At 39.4% G+C, this 25,280-nt stretch overlaps 1 protein-coding gene across 2 annotated transcripts; it reads right to left on the bottom strand.

Moving 5' to 3' along the window:
* Positions 1–1,041: 1,041 nt before the first annotated feature.
* PLCXD2 (phosphatidylinositol specific phospholipase C X domain containing 2) lies at positions 1,042–22,502 on the bottom strand. 2 transcript variants are annotated; one of them, XM_026663987.2, is made up of 5 exons: positions 22,032–22,502; positions 9,981–10,441; positions 7,009–7,250; positions 2,308–2,444; positions 1,042–2,213 (listed from the first exon to the last, which is right to left on the bottom strand). In XM_026663987.2, the coding sequence occupies exons 1-5, from the start codon at positions 22,117–22,119 to the stop codon at positions 2,209–2,211; spliced, it is 933 nt and encodes a 310-aa protein (XP_026519772.1). In that variant the 5' UTR covers positions 22,120–22,502; the 3' UTR covers positions 1,042–2,208. The 2 variants fall into 2 exon arrangements, with proteins under 2 accessions (XP_026519772.1, XP_087822668.1); XM_087966542.1 differs by having other exon boundaries at positions 9,981–10,240; positions 22,032–22,493.
* Between the last annotated feature and the right edge of the window lie 2,778 nt (positions 22,503–25,280).

Here is a 25,280-nt window from a genome sequence, read left to right as displayed (position 1 = left end):
TGATAAACATCCTGATCCTGCTTAGGCAAATCCTTAAAACCTGGCTTTATTCCCAGGGCCTGGATTAGAATGGAGTCTATCTGTTTGCAGATTCTTTTGCTTAATAGATGGCCATTCTTCTCCAGACCTCCTTTCAACTCTATATTGTATGGTTCTGATTGTTTTTCATAGTTGCAAATTGCCCAGTATCTATGTCACCTATACATTTCATAAATAAATAAATAATGAATGAACGAATAAATAAATAAATAAATAAATAAATAAATAAATAAATAAATAAATAAAAGAAGTCCAGCCCTGCAGAAAACTATGGTATGTAAATCAGTCTTTTAGGATGACATATCAATACTGCCTTCATTTTCTGTTCATCGTTGCAATGGCTGAAATGATCCCTGAACTCAGAACATCCTATATGCAACTGAGATTTCTGAAGAACACCTGTTTGCTCGAAACTTGAAACAAACTTGTTTCAAATCTTTTCTTTCCTGACATCTCATTTTCGGCAAACTACTGTGAATGTATTATGAGAAATTTCCAAACACAGTACTTAGGAAAATAACTATAAATTCTCCTCCTACAACCTTTCAATTAAAATAGTATAAAAATGAAAATAGCCGTTCTAGAAATATTGGCATTGATTCTTCTTCTGGCCCAGTCTTGGCACTAAGAACTATCTGCCTGCTTTTCTTGCATTTTGACTGGTACTACACAATACATTGCTTTTGTCTATTAAAAGTCAGCATTATAATTTTCTACCATAAGAAGTACTAACAAAATATTTATACGATGCTGGAATTCAAAATGTACAGAAACTCTAGAAAAAGTCCATGATCAAGATACAAATTTGGTGGGTTCCTATTTACAGGACTGCCTTCTCTATAAGAGGCTTAACTGAAAGAGACTAAAGAACTGTGTAGTACTAAACTTTCAGTGTAGGTTATGGTCTCTAGAATTACCTACTTTGACGTATTTCACTTAGTTTAGTAGGACTTATTCTCAGGGGGGGGGGAAAATAAATATAAAATTGCAGCAATAATTAAAAGTCAGCATTATAATTTTCTACCATAAGAAGTACTAAAAAATATTTATACGATGCTGGAATTCAAAATGTACAGAGACTCTAGAAAAAGTCCATGATCAAGATACAAATTTGGTGGGTTCCTATTTACAGGACTGCCTTCTCTATAAGAGGCTTAACTGAAAGAGACTAAATTAAAGAACTGTGTAGTACTAAACTTTCAGTGTAGGTTATGGTCTCTAGAATTACCTACTTTGACGTATTTCACTTAGTTTAGTAGGACTTATTCTCAGGGGGGGAAATAAATATAAAATTGCAGCAATAATAACTGTGCATGGCATGCCAGCAACTTTTATTACTATGAACTGCCCAGAACTGATTAAATAGGATAGCATACTTTTTTTTACAATAAATAAATAAATAAATATTTTTTACAATTTAAAAATTATTGCATTAATAAATTCTACAAAATGGCAGATACGTTGTACCCTGGAGTGCCATTTCCTATTTACATTCTTCTGTGCAAATTCCAATATGCTAGAAGTGAATTATGCCAGAATAAGATAAAGGTTAGGTGGTATTAGCCTTTTACTTCTCAGAAGTGATTCTAAATCTAGGACTTTAAAAAAATCCACAAAATAAATAGTGTTGCATTAAAAACAATTCCTCTTTGTACCCAGTTAGGATACTCCAAAATAATGAATTAAAATGCAAGTTCAAGTAAAAAATGGAGTTTTAAAGACATAATCTAACTCTAAACATTCACACACATTACTATAATTACTAAAGATCACAGCAAACAATAGAAATGATATTTCCCTAAAGAATGATTGAGGTAGCAGAATATAGACTGTACAGTAGTAATGAAACAAGCAGAGCACATATTTCTGCCTGAGGTATCCACAGAGGTAAACTGTTGCCTAACCTGATGAATCAAGCTTATAATTTATTATTATCCTTTGAGCCAGAGTTCCGGGTTTCATGATATGCAGGATGTACATACTTCACAAGTCCATGAAGAGGCCTCTGCTAATAATTTCCATGTGTTGTAGCGCTGAGCTCCAGTTGGTCAGCCAGCATCACATCCTGTATTTCCATAGAGGCAGGCAGAATGTTCCTATGTACAGCAGAGGATGTGCTATCCTGCAAGTTTAGCTCTATATATTGAGGTCATTGTAAGTATTTTGTCTTCATACTGTGTCAAACAGAAAAATGGTTGGGAGTGTTGAAATAGAGTGAGTAATCAATACAAATGAATCCCCCCTTTAAACAATCATGATTTTTTTTACCTTCTAAAAGGAGATTATTTAATCCAATGATGGTAGCTGCAAAGTCTACCTGTTCCACGAAGTCTGAAGTAATAATGTTAACTCCCATGATTCCTGGTTTCTGTAACTTCACCCAGTTCAGAATAAAAGGAAGATTTCTATGACAAATAAAGGAAAATATATGAGACATATCTTATGCTATAGAGAATAATATATTATCTACATATATTGTGTATTATATCATAACAGAAGAGAATATTTGTATCTCAGGGTTGAACTGGGGAGTTCTTGGAGCTCTCTGAGCTAGGTTGTGCTAGCACTGAAAATGTTACCTAGTTGGGTAATGTCTGCAAGAAAATAATCAAGGTCAGAAGCACCAAATACTCCAGTCCAAACTATGTCTATATGACAATTGACAATACTTCTTGGAAATAAGAAAATTTGTACTACATATTATACTTTATTATTTTAAAAAATATCAGCAACAGCATTCCACATTTGAAGCCATCATATATTATAGGTGAAGAATGGGGAAAGAAATTAACAAATGCATCACAACACCATACATAAGTAGGCTTTTAATGGCACATAGTAGATAAACAATACTTATATTTCTAAAGTTATGTATACGTTCAGAAAATAGCTGTACATTAAAGGCAGACTACATTGTTTATCAACATTTTTGTGCATTGTTTTTATATTGTACCTAAAATTCTAAAATTGACTTTTTAATGTTGATATGTCACCTAATATCTACATCTTCCAAATAACATTTAAACATTCAAAATAAATACTGTGAACCTGTGATCTATTCACACACTATGCCAAGTAATAGTTTAACAGCTGGTTAAATTATTTACTAATAGGCTAGACTACATTAGTGAGAGATAAAGGTGCTAGGCAAACATCTAAGCAGGTGGTGTAATTTAAATAAGCTGTTTTCCTGCCTTTTTTTTTTTAAGTTATTATTTTAGTCCTTCCCTACAATAAAGTGAGAAATGATGCTATAACATCATGAACACTGTAAGTGAATTTTTGCTTTGAAGAGTTTGGATTTGAGAAGCAAGCCACTAGAGATACAATTGATATGTGAAGAATGACAAGCCTTTTTAAATTCACTCTTTTATCCAGAAACCTCTTTCAAGCAAACTAAACATTGCCTAGTTCATTATGTATCTATGCAGCTTGCGTATATAGTCATATTTTATGTCAGCTATTCACCCGAGAGTAGGAATGAGATAATACAAGCAAAATAAATATTTCATTGATTTGCCTACTTTTTGCTGATTTAATATTAATCTGTATCACACAATTTTGAATATTATCCATAGTTGTATTGTTTTTGCTATTAAAATAAAGATACAACACATTTGGTAATTAGATAAGAAAAATTTTAGCACCATCTAGTGCCTTATAACTGTATAACAATTATTTTTCAAAAATAGAAATATGTAGAAATTGATCTTTAACTCTGAGAAAGATGAAGATAGGTTTGTTTGAGCGTCCTGTGTATTGCCACTGCTAAGACTATTTTTCTGTCCACTGAAGTTATAGTAAGTTACTTGCTATATTACTATAATTGACACATCTAGTACAATAAGTTAAAAGCAATGAGAAATTAAAGTGTTAATAGATTAAATTAAGCACTGTAATTGAAGAAAAAACAGAACCTTGTTACCATTAATTTGACAATATATCTTCAGAATAAAAGTAAAGATTATTATTTATTTTAGCTTTATATATAATAATCTCGCTTCAATAGTGGCTTTTGATGATTCATACATCCATTAGCACAGAAGTTCTTCATTACTTATCAGTCATGCTGTTGATCCAATAGGAATTGAATATCTGGAAGGCACCAATTGCTTATGAACCAGTACTGACTAAGTCTATATATCTTGCTATATCAAAACCAAACAATGTTATAGTTAGTAATAACTGTTGTTGGCTTGAACAGTGAAGCAATCATATTTGAATTCTAACGAAGTTGACATGAAACTATTTGAAATTACTTATTTTATAGAAATAATTAGAGATATAATTATTCTAACAGAGATAAGATAGGACAGTGGTGGCTAACCTTTTTGGGCTCCTATGCCAAAAATTGTGCACTTGCTTGCACACTCAGCACCCAGAAGGCAAGGCGCGTCCCCCCACACATGCGTGCTACAATCCCACCCACCCACCTCCTGCTGCCCCCTTACCTGCACTGCAACTCACAGCTGATTTTCAGCCGGTTTGAGGCCTTTTTCAGCCTTCCAAAGGCTTGAGGAAGGCTTCTTCAGGCTTCTACAAGCTTTGTAGGCCAAAATCTAGCCCCATTTTGTCACTTCTGGTATTTTCGGAAAAACAGGAAGTGACGAAATGGGGCTAGATTTCGGCCTACAAAGCTTGTAGAAGCCTGAAGAAGCCTTCCTCAAGCCTTTGGGAGGCCGAAAAAGGCCTCAAACCAGCCAAAAATCAGCTGTGAGGCGTGCACATGTGCAATGAGGTAAGTTTGCTTGCAGCTTGTGTGCATAGGTTCGCGTGCCATAGGTTCGCCATCACGGACGTAGGATGTGCAAAAAAAGAGATATGAAGTGGGCAATGAGAGTTATTTGGAAATCATTCAGAACAAACCAAGAGAGTTTTGAACTGCTCTAAAAAATATCTGAGGCCATCTGAATTGTGATTTCAAGGAACATTTTCTAGTTTTAAAAATGACATATTTTTCATCAAGTTTCCATTTAAGGATAATACTCATGCAAGGGGAAAGCTCCTAACGAGGAATACATTTTCATTTTTACATCCACCACTATTTTTCTTGAGGGGTACAGAAGATGATTCTGTTTATTTTCTTTTTTGCTCTCACTGTATTTTGTGGTTGTATATTTGTGCAAAAGCTGCAGTCCAATTTACAGCTTCCAGGAATACTTACATTCAAAGATGTCTTTTGGGGGGCTGTTCAACTAACTCCACAATTATCTTAAAAAGTGTCACTAAGAGGTAAATTATATGTAACGTTAAATCATCACTGAAAACATGCAGATTTAACACTGTCACTTTTACTTTGAATGAAGAAAAGACCACTGATGGGAGCAATTATTAAATTTAAATTTCTTATTTTTCCTAGTCTGATCTTCCATCCCACTGAGCTAGATGGATTGAATGATTAGACCAAAATGGTAAATGAACAAGCAGACAAAGGGGCTTTTCCTAGAGTGAGTCCTCTTTTGCTCATTGGTTCTTGCTTAAGTATCCATAAGGAATAAATAAGATTCACCTTTTTTTGTTTACTAGTGGAGCCCAATATCTCTTCAAGCAGGGAGCATAGGGGAATGGAAGAATAGGAAGTGTATTTTTCTCTGAACTATTTTCTATGCTGCTCCATAGAAAGAAATGGCCAACAAGGAAATGGATTTTATCACTAAATAGCACAATGGGTTCAGGGGTGCCAACATCGTTGAGCAAAAAACTCTCATGCCTAAGGATGATATATGGCTTGTCTTACATGTCTGTTCATAAGAGACAAAACTTAGAAAGAGCTGGAAACTTCACAGCTGTGCCAGCTTCCTTCTCTTTCCTCATTTCCAGCCTTTGCTGAATAGTAGAGGAAAGAATTGTTCTCTACCTCTGAAATATTTTCTCACTCAAGTGTTCATTTCTTCTTCAAGACAAGACTGGTGATAGCTTTAAAACTATCTTTTTGAAATGTCTCTCGTGTGTCAGGTCAATTCTATTTGAGCCAGAAAGAAGCAGGAAAGACAGAACCTTATTTTAACCCAGAAGATAATGTCTGCTTATATTTTATAGAAGATCATGTATGAGTTCCAGGTAACCAGAGAACATTATCTTTGAATGGAAAGAACTGGTTTTGCCACCTCTTATTGCCTTCCGTTCATAGTGAAACACAGAAATAAAAAATGTTTCAGTCAAAAATTTTTTCCTAATCTAAAAAGCTATTACTGTATATTTCATTCATTTAATGAGTCGCTATGATGTATGTATGCACATTTCTATAAAATCTATAAAACAGGATTTTCATCACATCATCAATTTATTTCTAAAGGATCCTAACACAAAATCTGCTTAATGTATTCTTCTGAAACTTCACAATACTTTTTCTCTGTTTTTGTTTGTTTGTTTCTTTTAATTGGTTCTAATGGAACAGGAAAACAGGTGGCATATTCTCTCTGCCCAACCCCAATTTACAAGTATCTCCAGAGGGATAGTTCCTAATCTTCTTCTTCTTAACTTCTTTTACCACTTCAGGGGCCGAGGGAGATGCAGAGTTTTGGTTCTTGCTCTTCTGGAGGTCTCAACCATTGTTATTTGACTCTGTTGTAGTCTGTCTTTGATGTTGTTTCTTCATCTTCTTCTGAGTCTACCTCATGTTTGGCCTTCTCCTTTTGTATATGCCTTGTACGGCATGGAGTCCCAAGACATGCTCTCCAGGTGAGCAAAGCATTGTCTTTTCTGTTTTTCTATGTAGTTTAAGATTGATTCTATGCCAATTCTTCCTCTTATGATCTCATTTCTGATTTTATCTTTTCTGGTCACTTCAGCAGCTTTCCTCAAACATCTCATTTCCGTGGTAACTAACTTTCGTTTATCAGTTCCCAAAGACTCTTTACAATAATCTCCCAGGAATCAAAGGATTGTGCCCTTAATGACTTTACAAGGTGGGATGGTATATTTAGTTAATTATCAATAGTTGGACAGAAAACTTAAGCAGATACTTACCTGTGAACAAGAGTGTTTTTCAGGCCACGGCTGAGATGCCGTGCAAAAGTTTTGACTCTTGGTGTGAGAATAGCTTGGGAAACATGGAAAGTTCCATGCTTTGCTCGCTCTTTCAGGGTAGTCTCTAAAAACTGCAGCAGTTTATGTACGTTAGTTGTGTTTGCCCAGGGAGCTGGCATTTTATTCCCTGCCCATAGAACGGGGTATATTTCACATATAGAATGATGGTAGAAAACAAGAACCTGAAAAAATGGAGGTAAAAATAAAGCAACTGAAATCGTTTCCTAGGTTAAATTCATTTATATTCATATCACTCTCTAACAACAGGCAAAGAATACAACAGTTGAAAAGATCATTGTCTGTGAGATAGCACAAAGATATTAAAAGTAAAATCTGGCCAATATCGGGTCATACCTTACTAGATAAGCTCATAACTTGTTGCTACCACTTTCATCTAATGAACGTTCCAAAATTGTGGAAACAATTTGAAGGGCTTTCAACATTTAATAAAACTTGCTATTTAATCCTATTATATTTGCAACAACAAAGGTGATACTGAATTGGATTGCATGAGTTGCCACTTCATTCCATTTTAGTCCTGGAATAATTAGTCACCACTATCTGCCTTCAAATTCTTAAACTGTTCTCGAACAGAATTAGTATCATATATTAAAAGAAATGAAAAGAAAGAATATCACCCATGTTGAGCTTTCACACAATAGATGGGGTTACAATAAGGATCTCATTATTTGTTCTACTTGTTGCCATTATATTTTACCAACTCTCCTTTTGGATCCACAAGGGGAAAAACAATAACATCTCCTATGCCATGCTGCATTGTGAAAGTTTAATTTATTTATAGATTTCCCACATTTGGGTATCCTTTTCTTGTTTCTCTGGAACATAAAGGCAGTCCCATAATAAGTGGGATATTGTTGAATTATCACCCATAAATTATGAATTAATGCATAACATTAATTTGGAAGCAAGTCCCTCAACATTCTAACTTTTGAGGTTTGCCAGATTCACCATCTTGTATAAATCTGGTTCTGATGAATGTTTTTATAATATTGGTTTTATTTGTGTTGTGAGTTGTTCAAAGTCATTTGTAGTTAAGCAGCATCAAACTGAATAAATAAACTACTGCTAGCATCTATATTCAAATACTGCCACCTGGTGGACAGCTTTGGCACCTGCTGCTGTTTAATTTATTTTTGAGAGAGAGCTGAACAAAGCTATTCACATGGCTAAAGTTGAAAAAGAAATGGCATAGATGACCGAATCTCTGGAGAACCGTATTTCTTCAGAATATATTAATATAGGAGGAAGAATAAGGATAGCTGCCTCACAGAACTGAAATAATTGGAGAAGTTCAAACTTTGATAATCCAGGAGGAACAGAAAGTATGACAGAATTGGGAAAGGCACATAGTTCATAGGAAAGACAATAATGTGGTAATGTAGCTTTTATGAAATATGGAAAAACCAGGAAGGAAAATGGATTAAATTAAATGGGACAGAACTGATTGCAGAGGTAGATAAGCAATTATTAAAAAGCGGACTTTGTTTAGCTAGCATGTACAGAATTAGGAGGATGGCCTTGAGGGAAATAGACAAGAATTATTATATAAATGGAGGGCATTCTTTAAGGCCTGGGAAACATGACAGTATACAGGAGAGATTCAAGCAAGCTCCTCCTTGGTTCTCATTGGGATTTAGGGATGGGGACTGGGCAAAGCATAATCAAGCTTGTATGATTTTGTTATTATAAGTTATTTCAACAACATGAGCTTCTTTCAGTACAGGTAGTTCTTAACTTGCAGCAGTTCATTTAGTGATCCTTCAAAGTTTCAATGGCAGAAAAAAATGTGACTTATGACCATTTTTACACTTACAACGATTGCAGCGTCCCAGGGTCACATGATCAAAATTCAGATGGCTGGTTTACATTTATGACGGCTGCAGTCTCCCAGGGTCACTTTTTGAATCCTGGGTCACCTTTTGAGACCTTCTGACAAGCAAATTCAATGGGGAAGCCAGTTTCACTTAGTAACCATGCTACTAACTTAACAACTGCAGTGATTCACTTAACACCTATGGCAAGAAAAGTCATAAAATGGGGCAAAATTCACTTAACAACTGTCTCATCTAGCAACAGAAAATTTGGGCTCAATTGTGGTCTTGTGGTCATAAATTGAGGACTATCTGTAGACTTTTTTTTTAATCTAGTCTACCTCGTAAGGTTGACATAGAAAAGAATCTTCTATTAGCTTTACCACAAGAGATATCAATTTTGATTCAAGGCTACAGAATTTAAATAAACATTAGAGGGACAGATTCAAGGTAATTTCTATTCAGTTAAACATTCACCTGAAAAGGAGTTCAGCTGCACTAGAAAGAGAAGAACTCACAGGTATTATAGAATGGAAGAAGTGTTACAGAGAGATTCTGTGCTAAGATGCAAGTAAGATAACCCAGGGAGTTATAGATGTTTGAAAACTACTATCTGCTTCAATTTCAGATTTCCTTCTTCAAACATATCCCATAACCTGTAACGATGCTTTTCCAAAGGCCATCTAATACAGTGCGCCATCTAATACAGTGCGGGGATTCAAAATTGTTTTATCACCGGTTTGGTGGGCGTGGCTTGGTGGGCATGCTTTGCCTAACGCCCGTGTGCAGCTTTCCCACACCACTGAGACCTGCAGTGACAATCAGTTGAGAGGATAAAGAAGAGAAACGTGCAGAGGCAAGTGGAAGGGCCGGTTCTGCGCTTTTTCTCTTCTTTCTCCTCTCAGCTGATTGTGGAGGCATTTTTTCCTCTTCTCAGCTGATCATGGGACGATTTTTTTTATTACCGGCTCGGCTGAACCGGTGCGAACCAGCAGCATTCCACCACTGATCTAATAGTAGTTCAAAGTATAAAAAGGTAGATTCTGATCCCATTACATAAAATAAAAAAAAAATCTATACCTGCTGTTGCTTTTCCCAAAGACTTTGCAGTGTTACATTTTCTACGCATTCTTTTGTGCAGAGTTTTGATCCAAATATTTCTTCAATCTTGCTGATAAGGTACATATGATGATTCATATCCATAGCATAGAAATGATTGAAATCCAGGAAAATTACTTCTTTAGGATGATGGGTTAAGAAGTTGTTTATCTCCACAAGTCCATCACATACTGTGGTCCCAAACAAGCCATGTATAAAGTAGATTTCCTGTCCTGCTTCACCTGGTTTGGAAGATACACGGAGGTCAAAATACCGTATTCCACTATCAAGCTGCTCCTTGAAGGTCAGATTTTGTGTTATTGACCATTTCTTCATTAGCTTTTTTACCAAAGGAATTTTAGCTATCCGCCGAATTGCTATGACTTGATCTGGTCCCACAGGAGATTTCTCATCCACCCAGTAGCTGAAGGAATCATGTGAACCTATATGAGGGGGGGAAGAAAGGCAATATATTACTCTTGCAAATCTTCCTTTTTCAGGGACTCTGTTCAACTAAAGTGTGTGTGTTTGTGTGTGTGTGTGTGTTCTTGATCAGTGCATATTTAATTTCTGGAAAAATATTGGAGATCACCTTACTCTGCCAAGATCAAATAAAGAAAACCTAGCTCAAAAATACAGCAAACAGAACCATGTAGCACTCCTGTACATTTGGAGACTGAATTTAAATAACTGAACTAGCTTATTACAAATCCTGAATCTGCCTGGATACTCATCTCTGAACAAGTTGGATATCGAGGGGCTATATTTGAAGAATACCAGCAGTAGTTAGAAACATTACATACATACATTTCACACACATACACACACCACGCATGCACATACACACACACAAAATTTTAAAAATCCTTGCCTTTCCAAATGGGATCCTAATTTTATATTATTCCAGTGTGAGGTGACAATAAGATGGAACAAATATCAGAGCAAAGAGGCCAAATAGTGGAATATACTGATATTTTCATTAAACTAAGGGACAAAGCATGGGTAGCTCATAAATACTACATATATATAATGCATATGTGCTAAAAATATGTACTAATGGATATGCAGTAATGCATACAAGCTAAAAAATAAAATGGAGTTCCGTTACTAGATATAATGATTCCATCCAATCTTACTGTAAATCAAATTTCAGATGTACTTAAAAATGATCTCATAAGAGATCTATGAAGTCTACTCTTTGCACCTTTTAGAACAGATCTCAGGTAAGCTTCTTATCTCCTTCCACAAATTATAACTCTTTTGGCATGTGTTTCTTGTATAGGCGGTCCTTGACTTACAACCATTAGTTTAGTGACCATTCAAAGTTAACAATGGCACTGTAAAAAGTGTCCTATGACCATTTTCCACATTAACCATTGTTACAGCATCGCCATGATTATGTGATCAAAATTTGGACGCTTGGCAACTGATTCATATTTATGATGGTTCCAATGTCCTGGGGTCATGTGATCACCTCTTGCAACCTTCTGACAAGCAAAGTCAATGGAGAAGCCAGATTCACTCAACAACCATGTTACTAATTTAAAATAGGGCAAAATTCACTTAACCATTATCTTGCTTAACAATAAATTTTTTGGGCTCGGTTGGACTACTCATACTGAATATTTTGAGCCTCCTTTTACAAAGTAGTTTATTATTACAATGTATACTGCATCACCACAATTTCACAGATTAACAGAGTTGGAAGGGACCGTGTAGGTCTTCTAGTCCAATCCCCCTACCCAAGCAGGAGACCCTACACCAATGATGGCTAACTTTTTTGTTGTCGCGTGCCAAAAGTATTTGCGTGCCCGTGCCCATACACATACCTGCACCCATAATGCAATGTGTGCATGACTCCCCCACCCACTGTGCATGCACATGCATCTCCCCACATGCGCACCTTGCACCTCTACACATGTATGTGCAACCCACCTGTGCACCCCACCCCCTGCGCATGCGCACGCATCTCCCATATGCACATCTTCCCCTGTGCATGCATGGCAGGTACCCAACAATCAGCTGGCTCGCAGGGGGCATGTGTGCATGCTCAGTGGATCTATTCCGGCCGATGGGTCGCGTGCCAGCAGAAATGGCTTTGTGTGCCACTTCCGGCACACGTGCCATAGGTTCACCATCACGGCTCTGCACCATTTCTCACAAATGGCAGTTCAATCTCTTCTTGAAAGCTTCCAGTGATGAAGCTCCCACAACTTCTGAAGGCAAGCTGTTCCATTGGTTGATTGCTCTCACTGTCAGAGAAGTTCTTATTTCTAGGTTGAATCTCTCCTTGATCAGTTTCCATTCACTATTCCTTGTCTAGCCTTCAGGTACTTTGGAAAATAGCATGACTCTGTGGCAGCTCCTCAAATGTCATGGTGTCTTATTATTATATTCAAGTACACAGTATGTAGATTGTTTAATTTGCCAGGTATACAAAAAAAACTAACAGAAATGCAATTTTATAGACTGCATTCAGGGCAAACCTTTAAATCCTAGCAATTACCTAATTATGGTTTAATTCATTAAAATAATATGATAAATATAATTAAATATCCGATACCAAGCAATATCGAAGTATGATAATTAATTTGAAATTTTCTACTTCAATAATTGGTTACTTCTGTGCAAAACAACAACAAAAACTGGAAGAAGATAGACTTGTGCTGCAAGACTATTGGGTAGCATATACATTTAAATAATAATAATGCTTGGGAAGGATTTAATAGATGGCTATTAAATAGATGGCTATTTAATTAAGATGCCAAATCCAGTCTGAATATCTGGCTGACTGTAGTCACCTTGTGGAAGGACAATGTACCTCGATTCTACCCCACTAACCTTTGGTAGATTTTTTAATATTTCTACAAGCTTCTGAATGGGGGCCATCTTATATCAACATCATTTACCAGGATTTTCAAAAGGCATTTGACAACATTCCTCCTCAAAAGTTCTTAAGATCAAAGGATCAATTATAAGAGGATTGGTTCTTTGACTGGTTTGCTGACAACTAAAATCATAAAGCAAGGAAAAGAAATAAACGGCCCATTTTCTCAAGGGAAAGAAGAACTGAAGTCTGTCAAGGAATTGTGTTGATGTCGAATGTTCTCAAAACACGTACATAAAATTAAACAAATGACTCAATTTCTAAGCTGTGGAAGCAGCTTACTGGTATCTTTTGAACAACAAAAATGGACATATGAAGGTCCCAAGAAGGATATTTGTGAACCACTGGAGGGTGCAGGTTGGAAGCCCTTTTCAAAAACCTCCTGACTGAAGTATGATGGGATAAGGAAGGAAGCGAACCCCATGAAAGGACTGAGGAGAGGGCCGCAACCTGCCTGCGTAAGGTGTTGGGGGCCAAACCTTTCTCCAGACCATGCTGAAGGAAGCTAAGAACTTCTGCCAACTGGGCTGAAGCAGGAGAAAGACCCTCCCTGAGGCACCATCGGGAAAAAGCCTTCCAGATGGCATCATAGATGCGTCTTGTAGAAGGTTTGCGAGATGCCAGGATAGTGAGGATGACCCTTTCTGGAAGATCAGCCTCCTCTAGCCGCTGCCGCTCAAGTGTCACACGGTCAGCTTGAACCACTGGGGCTCTGGGTGGAGCAGGGCCCCCTGGTGAAGGGAGATTAGATGGGCTGAGATCCTCCAAGGAGAAGCCACCAATAGGTTGACCAGGTCTGCAAACCAGGGCCTCCTTGGCCAATAGGGTGCCAGGAGGAGGAGCTCCGCATGTTCCTCCAACATCTTCCGAATTACTGCCGGAATGATGAGAAGCGGTGGAAAGGCATAAAGGAGACCCTTGGGCCATCTGCACCAAAGAGCATTGGTCCCCTCCGCTCCCTGGCAAGGAAACCTGGTGAAGAATCTGGTGACTTGGGCGTTTTGAGGAGTGGAGAAGAGATCCACCTGCAGTCCGAATCTGAGGGAAAGATCCCTGAATAGAGACAGAGGAATGGACCATTCTGCCTGGTCGACTAGGCTCCTGCTGAGCCAGTCGGCCTGGGAGTTGTCGACCCCGGAGATGTGGTCCACCGAGATCAACAACAGGTGTTTCTCTGCCCATAACCCCAACCGTAGAGCCTCTCTCGTGAGGGCTTTGGACCTCATCCCCCTTGCTGGTTGACATGAGCCTTTGCGGCCATGTTGTCTATAAGGACTAGAACATGAGAGCCATTCACTGATTGCCTGAAATGCTTGAGAGCCAAAAAATGGCTCTGAGCTCTACCCAATTTATGGGAAGGGTCTGCTCTGATCTGGACCAAACGCCCTGAGCTATCTGGCCCTGCATATGGGAACCCCAACCCAGGAGGCTGGCATCGGTGGTAATCACTAGCTTGTCTGGGTCCCTGAACAGGAGTCCCCTCCAGATTGACGGGGAATGCCACCAATTGAGAGATCTCCGGATTTGTGGAGGGCGTGGGACCTTGATGGAGGAGTGGCTGGTTCCTGCTCGTTGGTAGGGAAGCAGGAACCATTGGAGGGGTCGGGAGTGGAGCTGAGCCCACAGAACAATGCCAATACAGGAGACCATCTTCCCCAGAAGTTTGGACAGCAGCGACAGGGGGACAAGTTGATGTTGCTGGATCTGGCTGATGATGTCTGCAAGGCTCTTAGCACGAGCTGGGGACAGGAAGACCTGGCATGACATGGTATCGATGACTGCTCCCAAATGTTGCAATTTGGTTGTGGGAGAGAGCTGGCTCTTTTTGGTGTTGATGGAAAATCCATGGCTCTGGAGACACGACAGGGTAATTTGCAGATCCCAATGGGCCGCATGGATGGAAGAGGATAGAATCAAAATGTCGTCCAAGTTGCATTGGATCCTCACTGGAATAGAATGCAGAGATGCCATCAATGCTGCCAGAACCTTTGTGAAGACCCTTGGAGCCGATGAGAGGCCGAAGGGAAGTGCTCGATACTGGTAATAGGTATTCTGATAACAGAAACGGAGAAACTGGCGATGATGAGGCCAAATTGGGATGTGGAGGTAAGCCTCAGTGAGATCAATGGAACAGAGGAGGTCACCCTCCCGAACGGTCTCTAAAATAGAATGCAGAGTGCATTTTAAATTGCCTGTATTTTACAAATTGGTTGAGAAATTTTAGATCAAGGATGGCTCGCCACGCCCCTGAGGCTTTGGCAACGATGAAAAGGCAAGAGTAAAGCCCACGTCCCCATTGAGGGGGGGAACAGGTTGAATAGCCCTGATTTCAAGAAGGTGCTGAATGGCCTGATTCATTAAGGCTTGCCTGGAAATGTCCCAAGAAACAGGACAGATCAAAAAAATTTTGGGGGGTGGCGTTAGGAAGTCCAATTGTAACCCTGACCTAATAGTGTTGAGCACCCAGGCGTCCGTCATTGACTCCTCCCATTTGGAGGCAAAGAAGGCTAGGCAACCTCAGATGGATGGGGAGAACGAGGGATTACTTAGAGCGACGGAAGGAACGACCCCCTCCCCCTGAAAGGACCGTTTACCAGCAGAAGGTTGTTGCCTGCCAGATGCTTCTGCCTGTTGGTCTTGGCGTTGGGAGTACGGCCTGTGAGAGTGGGGGAAGCGAGATGAGGTCTCCACTCAGAAGGCAGAAGGGCGATAATGAGCAGGGCGATAGTCGGCTTTCTCCCCAGAGGAAGAGAGAATTTTACGTTTATCTCTGGTTTCGATGAGATAAGGTTCCAGAGCATCGCCAAAAAGCTTACTGCCTGCGAATGGAACTGAAGCCAGCTTCTATTTTCGGTGTGACTCCGCCTGCCAATTTCAGAGCCATAAAAGTGTTCTTGCTGCTACAGAAGATGCCGTGGCCTTGGATGCAAATTTGGCGGATTTGAGAGTGGCATCCGCAGTGAATTCCGCCGCTGCAATAATCTTATTAAGGTCTTGGTGAGACCGAAGGTCAGAAGCAGGCAATCTATTCTGGAGTTGGCGCAGCCACCGTATGGATGCCCTCGTGAAAAAGGATGCTGCTGTTGAAGCCCGAACAGCCCAAGCAGCGGCCTGGTGATTGCGCTTGAGGGTCTGTTTGGAGCGTTTATCATCCAGTTTCAGGATATCTTCTGGCTCCGTGGGAGTGCCAGAAGATGAGAATGAGGCCAGAACCGGAATGTCAACAGAAGGCACTGCCAGGGCATTGTCCAGAGCTGCGCTGACATTGTAGAAACGCTTATCCAGAGAAGATGGGTGAAAGGAGAAGCGCACTGTTCCTTGACCATGTCCAGGAACAAAATGGGAGAAGGCAAAACCTCTGCATGCACTACAGGCTTGGAGAAGAGCGAATCCCCTTGGCTAGAGGGATTTCCTTGTGGCTCGGGAGCTACTTCCTCTGGCGACAGCCTGGCAGTGACCAAGGCCTTGCTGAGTAATGGCCTGAAGAGAGTAGTTTTGAAGACCAATGCAGAGGATGTCTGCTCTGGGCGAGAATCCTCTTCCTCTGAAAGATTTTGGTCAAAAATCTCACCCTCTTCACACTCTGAATGAGAAGAGTAACTGTGTTCAGATGGTGATGGCCTTCCTTCCTCATCAACCTTCTCCCATTCTGGTAGAGAAGAATGGACCCTGAGGTCCTGGGGCCTGTGTAAATCAGGATGATGAGGCAAGGAACTTATAGATTGAGAAGGGAGAAGGGCCTGAACCCTTTCCAGAGGTTGAAGAATTTGCTTGAAGCCTTCAGCCAATCCCTGCCTAATGGCCAAAGAGTCAACATCTTGGATATCTATGCTCAAAGGTAGGGGAAGAAGGCCGAAGGCCCGCTGCTGAGGGAGTGAAGGTGGCTTCAGGCCTAGATTGAGGAAAGGTTCGAGGCCTGGAGGGAGGGGGAGGAGCATAGGGCGCAGAAGCCTGTTGGAAATAAGGCCCAGATCTGCTTCGATCCTGATTGTACTGCAAGAGCCTCAGGAGACCAGGATGGAGGATGGAAAGGCTCATAGATAACTTCTCCTCCCCTGGGAGGGCTTGGTTGGGGCCCATGAGTATCACCTGAAACATTCTGTAGTTGCACTCCCTTCTGTTGAATAGTTCTGTTGAACTGCCTCTCTCGAGCTGCATGTCTGCACTTTTCTGCCCTCAATTCAGCCTGAGTTGCCTTCTTAGGGGCTAGAGTCTTAGCTTTGATTTTAGCAGCCACCTCCCTCTGGACTAATTGGGTGCGTTGCCTACGTCTTTTTCTCTTATTGGGCTTAAGAGACTGTTCCACTGGGGGGGGGGGGAGCTCTGCCTGAGCCTTATCTTGTTCCATTTGTAGAATAAAGGCTCTTGAGTTGGAAAGAAGCTGTTTTAGAAATTTTTCTATTAAGCCCCTTAGGGTATAAATGGCCCCCGGGCTTACAAAATGGCCGCTCACCTCGTGGTGGAAGGCTTGAATCCAAGATGGCCGCTGACTACAAGAAACAGGCTCCAAGATTGAAGAATCGCTCCTTAGGCTATACAGAGCCCTGAGCAAAGTCAGCAAGGGAAAACGGAGCAACCAGCCACACAATCAGCTGGCTTGTGCTCTTATGAGTTTGTCGATCATTTTTACGATCGCTCCAAACCACAGGCGTGGGGGAGGTCTACAGACGCTGCCCAGCTTGCCTGCACAGAGCTCTGTAATGCTGCTCCCAATGTTGCAGGAGCGAGCGCCCTGCTCTCCTGGAAGAGCAGCTGCCCTGGGAGCTGCTTGAAGCGAGGAAAAAAGTACTGAAGATCGCTGGTGAGTGCTATCTAACAGAAACGCTTTCAGAGACACAGCTACTGACTGAAAGGAGCTGAGTCAAAAGCTGGGGTCTCTCCCAGGGTCTGGCTTTTATATCTTAGTACAGACTCAGTTAAATGATGTCATAGGAAGGAGTCAACCCATCCTGGGCTCTCGATGTAGCATGGAGGAGAATTAACAGATTTAAGAAGTCTTAAAAATATTTATTTCAGTAAAGAGTGTAGTGGAAAAGGTTTTTTTTATAGAATGATCCATATTCAAAAATGGGCTATTTCAAACATTTTGTGTATGTGTGTGTATGGGGGGGTGGGGGAGGTATTTTGACCACAAGGTTGAGTATTTAAAACATAAAACAGCTCTCTGATCTCAGAACACTTTCAGGATGACTGAAACTGCCTATTGGTAATGTGACAGGAATGTTTCACACTTGAAAAAAAATGTTTTGAAAATGAAATGGCACTGCGCACACAAAATAATTCTAATCTGAAATATTCTGCATGCAACTGGGTAGGGCCATTGGTGGCATACCAGGTCCCCTTGTATAGAAATTCACTAACTGCCTATCCCTAACCATTTTTTAGTATTTAAAATATTGTATCTCTTTCTCACACACTCTTTCTATATCCCTATGCCATGCAGTTTTTGAGTATTTTTTTTAAAGTTGCAAGTGGTGCCCTGCTTCATGTGGCAATCTTGTGCAGTGCACAATTTGCACACCAGGTGGCTCTTCCATGAGCACTTTGAGCATAGCTCTCAACTGTATGATAGCTATGACAAAAATAATATTTTAAAAACGTACTTAAGAAAAGTATACATTTCCTTGGAAACTGAAATTCATAGGCCCTCATATATATTTTACAAGTATCAAAGCACAATATTTCACAATGAATCCTAAAATCAAACCATAAATATTCACAAGATGGTAATACTAAAACAAATATAACATTACCTTTCCCTTGCCTTCAGTTTGTTATTGATATTCTGTAATTTGGGTTACTGGAGAAGCCAATTGTCACAATATTTCAACTTTTTCATTGTTAAAACATTGCTCAAAAATGTATCCATGAGCAAGCAAATAATACGTAAGTATCAAATAGTAAGCCATTAATGGTTGATAGATATCTTCCACGTGTACTGTGATTCATGGTTAACATTCATAGATATTAATATGCAGCTTAGTCACATTCAATTATATAAGAACATTATGTGCTAACATTTTCATATTACATCATAGGCAAGGTAAATTAGCACATGAAGTAAATTATAATGTACTCAAAACAGAAATAAATCTTCCTGATGTAATATTAAGAGTTCATAATGTGCAGTATTTCTTAAACACTTACAGAATTACACACACACACATACACACACACTATACATGCATGCATGGATGCATGTATGTATGTATGTATGTATGTATGTATGTATAGTGTGTGTCTTAAATATATAGTATGGTATTTTATTTATATATACGTGTGTGTGTGTGTGTGTGTGTACACACACACACACACACACACACACACACACACATATAATATTTAGTACAGTACCACTACTAGAAGAAAAGTAAAAAGAGACAAAAATAGTGGATACCATCAGCCTTCCTTTAGAACAGGAAAAACAGCCAATAAGTATTGTTCTTAAATAAAGGAATAAAAGAGTACATGGAGAATATGGGGTGGGAAGAAATATATTGACTTGTACTTATAGTCTATGTATGCTTTTTACTGTTGGATTTATTAATAAAAGAGATTATTATTAGAAATATTATTTATCAGCAGTGGATATATTCATACCATTGGCTTATTTTGAATCATTTAAATTACAAAAATTTTAAAAATGTTATTTGATATTTGAGATATTGCAGATTAGATAAATCATTGTTTTAAAAACCAAGTGCTGGGATTTGCCGATAACTTTTAAAACCGATTCTAGTGTCCTGTCAATTTAATCCCTTTGATGGCTTGAACATAAGAGAATGTAGATGCTATGATATCTTGTCCTACTAAAACGCATTACGTTTGGTGTCAAGTACTTAAATACTCTTCTTGCTCTTGTGGTAATTATTAAATTTAAGTAGATGCTTATAGGCATGAAACAGAAGGGTGCTTTCTAATTGGCTTATTCTATATTCAGTGTCTTAATGCTCATTTCATCTGCTACATCCATTGAAAAACTTTATAGCTACATGAAGTAGTAGACCAATAAAATCCTTGTAATCTGCGATAAAGATAAACGTTCTGTTTTGCAATTCTGCAGAAAAAATAGTTTTACATTTCATTTCAAATGAGAAGGCTTCGGGAGGAAAAAAAATAACAGGATTTAAATCTAGAAAAATTGATATGTGAATTAAAAGTAATCTTTTCTCTCTCACTTCATTCTCTATAGTATGTAGATTCTCTATAGGAACAATGCAGATTACTTTTAACATGAGACATTCTCTAGCCCCATTTGTTTGTCAATAATATTTGAAATGGGAATTTTGAGCAAACATTTAACAAAGCATTCATATTAGCTACTGCTATGACTTGCTAGCCCATTTCCTCATTTTTATCTTTAGCAGCAAGATGAAAGGGCAGGTTCTGCTAACATTCTCTTTGTTAAATGCAAGTTAAACCCAAATCAAAGATCACCATATGCCACCTATGGATTTTCCAGTTGTTTAAGGTGACTAGATTTAAGAAGAACAATGATTCATCTAATCTGGTATTCTGAGATTAACTGAAGTCAACTATGGTTATTGCTAAGTAAAGGTCAATTCTCCTAATGAGCTTACATTTGCAATTATATACTTTCAATCTAATATAATATGGGAATGTTGTTTGAGCTCTGCAATGATCAGCTTTTATGAAAGAGATATAAGTCTTACTGAATACTTTATCATGGGTAAACATTCCTTTATAGCACTACTAAGGCACATCTATTTATTTTAATAAGCAGAAAAGGTATTTTCCATATTTAATATCATCTATATATAACTGAATATTTAGATATAGTAATACTTGATTTAATAGATTCTCAATTAGCAGACTTTGGAAGCAATGGACAAAAGTTTTGTCCAAACAGGACTCTGAAATAACAGACAACTCTTTCTTGGGATATAATAAAACAAACAAATAAATCTATTATTTGTATGCCAATGAGAAAGGAATGCTCCCAAGTAGATACTTGTTCCAGGCCTGCAATCTCTGGGTTTCTTTTCTTTTCTTCTTTTGGCTGATCTTTTAACTGCTAACTTTGGGAAAAATAAATTAAATGTACCCTTCATTGACTTTTCGACCATACCTATTTGTTTATATCCTGCCTATATTATTTTTATCAATAACTTAGGATAGGAAACATATCCAGACACTTTCCTCCTCCTATTTTCCCAACAACCCTGTGAGGTGAATTGGGCGTGTGTGAGACTGGCCCAAGGTCACCAGCTGGCTTTCATGGTTAAGATGGAAGTCATGGCTTCAGTTTTCTGTCCTGGTGCCTTAACAATTAGATGAAACTGGCTCTAATTTAAACTATATATGTGCAAATTTCCTTTTGTCCAAATTTAGGCTTAAGGTTAGTCTTGTCTGTAGTCGAAGTTCCAGTTGCTGCTGGATTTATATGCAGGAGGAAACTATTTCCTGAATGAGTTTGTTTTCTATGAAATGTCATCATGTATCTTGGTTTCTTTCTTGGCTATTGGTCCTTTGACTGTAATAAACTTTTCATTCATTCTTTCAATGAAATGTATCAAATCCTTATTCTGGGATAAAACTTCTCAACCCCCCCACCCACACACACTGTGTTCTGTAAATCTTAGACTATTAATGATATATAAAACACATTCTGATTTTGTGAAGGAAGGAACCATTTACAAAATGTTTTATACTCCATTTCAAAGAAACTCATTTAGTAGATGCAAATCACTAATGACATTTCATTTTCCAGTTATTTTTTTTTCTTAAGTGCAAGATAATAAGTCTATTTTTAATCTGCCCAACCCCATATCCCGACTTCTGGATTTCACTTAAATCAATAGCACCTGCCTTCACATTATCATAACCGCCATCACCCTCCAGATACGTTTAAATTACAACTTTCAAAACTCCCTGGTTTCCCGATTCTTTACAACTCAGCTGGCCTTTTTCCTCAATCTGTTGTCCTCCAGATGTATCAAACTCCAATTCCTACATGCCCTCTCCACGGGTCTCAGCACATCTGGAAGGTATTCTCGTGAGGGAGGTGCCCTTTGCTGAAAATTTTTTGCCAAGCACGTTTCATATTTCTGGGATGCAGGCTGAGCCCCGTCAGGTGTGCAACCTCCCTCAAACGAGGGACGCAAAGGCAGGCAAGGTCGGATTACCTGGAATGGCCAGCGTGGAAAGCGGCAGGGCGCTGAGGACGGGCGACAAGGAGCCCATCCAGTCTGCGTTGCTGCGTTGGGTTGCCATTCCTCGCCTTCAGCTCCGGCTTCGGGAACACCAGTGCGCCGAGCGGCTGCTTCTCCCGTCCTCGGCAGTTCGTAGTCCTTAGCTGCAGCGCATTGGAGTCAGCGCCGGCAGTGGTTCCTCTTCGGTCATCCTCCGGGAAACTAGCCAAACCGGGAGAACGACTGCCTCACCCTGCCTGGAACGCCGCGCCCGCCTGGCTCTTAAAGTCGCCTGCATCCCGCTGGCGAAGGCAAAAGAGCCTGATGAGGACACCGACCTCGCTCCACGGGCGGCGGGAAGAGCTGCCAGGTTTGGGGGGGACTCGCCCCCCTCCCGCCGCCCTTCTGGCTTTCATGAAACGGCCCCGAATCCTGGCGCGCCTGACCAAAGCTGGGCGCCGGGATTGATCGACAGCGCCACCAGCTGGCCGTCAAGCCGTGGCGTCACTGCTTTCGTGACAGCCGCGGCGGACGGCGATTTGGCCTGACAGGACGGCTGAGCCGGCTGAGCTCATCCGCGCCGGCTTATTTCTTGCGGAAACTCTGAATTTTGGTTTTCTGCGATACACTTTGAGGGCGGAGAATCGTCCAAAAATGATAACACAGCAGCCTTTGTCAATTAATTATAGTTCCTGACCGAATCACAATTGTTGATGGGTTCATCGGACTATATTTTTTAAAAAAAAAACCGACCGCCCCCCAAAATCAAAATCGCCAAATCAGCATATGGAGCCAAGTCCACACTGGCATTGTTTGATCTCATCCCACCAAAGCAGGTTGAAGTTGGCCCGCGATCATACTCTATTATCCTTAAAATCCTGGAGCTGCAGAGAATGAGAGAAAGCAGTCTGTGCTCTCTCCAGCTGACCTGAGGGGAGTTCAAATAAGCTGTAGAATTGACTGCTGCAGACTTCTTCCCAACCTTTTCCAGTCTAGGTCATTCTTGGGGGAGGAAGACAGAAGGAACGTGGAATAGAAGAAGGGATGATCTGGAGGCATATTTTTCTGGAATGGTTTTTTTCTCCACAGTCCCAACCAGATCCGATGTTTTTTCAAACTCAAACTTTCTTTTGCTACTGCTACTCGCCCTACTAAATTTTATTTTATTCTATTCTATTCAGTTTTCCTGATGATGCTCAGATAAGTCCACAGCTCCTCCCTCTCTCTCTCTCTCTCTCTCTCTCTCCTCCCCTCCCCCAACTGGCTAGTGGGGGGAAAGCATTTAGTCAAGCTCCTGGAACTAGGAAACACAGTGTCTGGCCAACACACGGCAGAATACAGAAATAAAATGAATTATTGGATTCCACCCTGTAGTTGGTGTTCATACTGCACGCTTTTGACCACCAGCCAAATATCTGAGTGATTGCTAAACTGCTGAGCTTTGCTGTTGTCAGGTGATCAATCTTCTGCAGCACTGCACAAGCCCATGAGAACTGTAACCTAGAATGGAGAGCAGCCCAGCTGCCAGGTCCTTTCCTCAGTATACTTCAAATTATAGATCTGTGTTCTAGTGATGGCTGAAGTGGAGGATATAAATCAGTGATTTTCAAAGTTGGCAACTTTAAGATGGATGGACTTCGATTCCCAGAATTTCCAAGCCATTATGTGGACTGGGAAATGCTGGTAGTTGAAGTTCACCCATCTTAAAGTTGCCAGTTTTGAAAAACATGATTCTAAATTTTAAACAAGATGGTGGGTGTTGGGGGAGATTGACTTCAATCTATTCTGTGAGAAGTAAGGAGATGAACTAGGATTTCCTGCTAGTTGTAGGAGGAAAAATCCACCAGAGCTGTAATGTTAAAAAGAAAGAAATAATTTTTTCCTCTTAAAATATAGTGGAAGTAAAAAAAAAAATTTAAATGTTTCAAATAAGTTGACATTATACAAGCAACCAAATTTAGTGGTAGTTCCATAGCAAAGCAAAACTTTATGTGGAGATGCTCTTAATTATGTTTTCTTTTAATAATGTATACATTCTTTACAAATGAAGAAGGCAAAAAGCTAGAAATTGCAATCCAAATATTCATTTTTTAAATATTTAATGAAACTGGTTTTAATCTACAAAAGCTTATGCCACAGTAAAAGTGTCACAGAATTATTTCTACATGTGTTCATTACTACATTATTAAATAGTTCTCTTGGAATCTTAGAGTGTTACTTTAAGTGTTTCTATTCCTGCAACATCTTGGATTGGTGATAGAGAATAATTTCTGTAAAAAAAATACAAGAATGTCCACAATATGTCTAAAAGTATAATTTGCTAGCTATTGAACAATTTATGTATTTTTCTAATGAGATAACTCTGTGTGTTTTTTTAATCTTGTGAACACTACTTAGCATATGTTCCATGTTGCTTAGAACAATAAGGGTGTGTCTGTATGTTTTTGCATAGAAGTATTTGTTTTAAGTGAAAAGAACAAGTTTGCCAGTCCTTGATTGAGAAGTATTTAAAATGAGAACTTAATAATACAATGACATACCTTGTTGCCTAGGTGTTTGCCATTGTTCAATCTCCAATTGCCTGTTCCTGCCACTTTCCAACTGGGTAGGATGAAAGAAAGATTTGAATAAATTGAAGAACCTGAACTATATCCCTAAGGTCCAGATCCAGAATGCCACTGATTCTACAAGGAGTACCATATATACTTGAGTATAAGTTAAGAATTTTTGCCTGCACATATATCCCCCCAATTGAGTTCTTATGCACAGTCAAGAGTTCAGTTTTTTTAAATTACAAGATTTAAATGGTAAAGTGAAAGTTTGCAGTTTCCCATCTTTCCCTGCACACATTTCTGGTAGGTAGGAAATCACCAGGCCTGGAAATTGCCAACAGTTACCACATGATATAGCTTTCAGGCCAAATGTTATTAGTAGAGCAGAGGAGACAAACAATTCTGTGACTGCCAAAGAAGTGTTGTCACTCAGAAGGAGTGGAATTCTCTATTGACCCAGAGGACAGGACAAGAATCAGTGAAAGATGTTCAAGATATACTGTACATGAGGAGAAACCTCCTTGACTGTACAAGCTGGCAGCCAATGGAACAGGCTGCCACATGAAATGATTAAAATAGTCTTCATAAGAGTTCTTCGCTCAGAGGCTGGATAGTCGTCTCTTAGAGATGCCATTGTGGATTCTGCACAGAGCAGGCTCCAACTCTATGATACTGTAATATTTCCTTAATA

This window comes from Notechis scutatus, chromosome 5, assembly GCF_049901735.1.
Source record: "Notechis scutatus isolate UNSWTSFEM ecotype Mainland chromosome 5, rNotScu1.2, whole genome shotgun sequence".
NCBI lineage: Eukaryota > Metazoa > Chordata > Lepidosauria > Squamata > Elapidae > Notechis > Notechis scutatus.
Note: the sequence above shows the minus strand (reverse complement) of the source record. Positions and strands in the feature narration are given on the sequence as shown.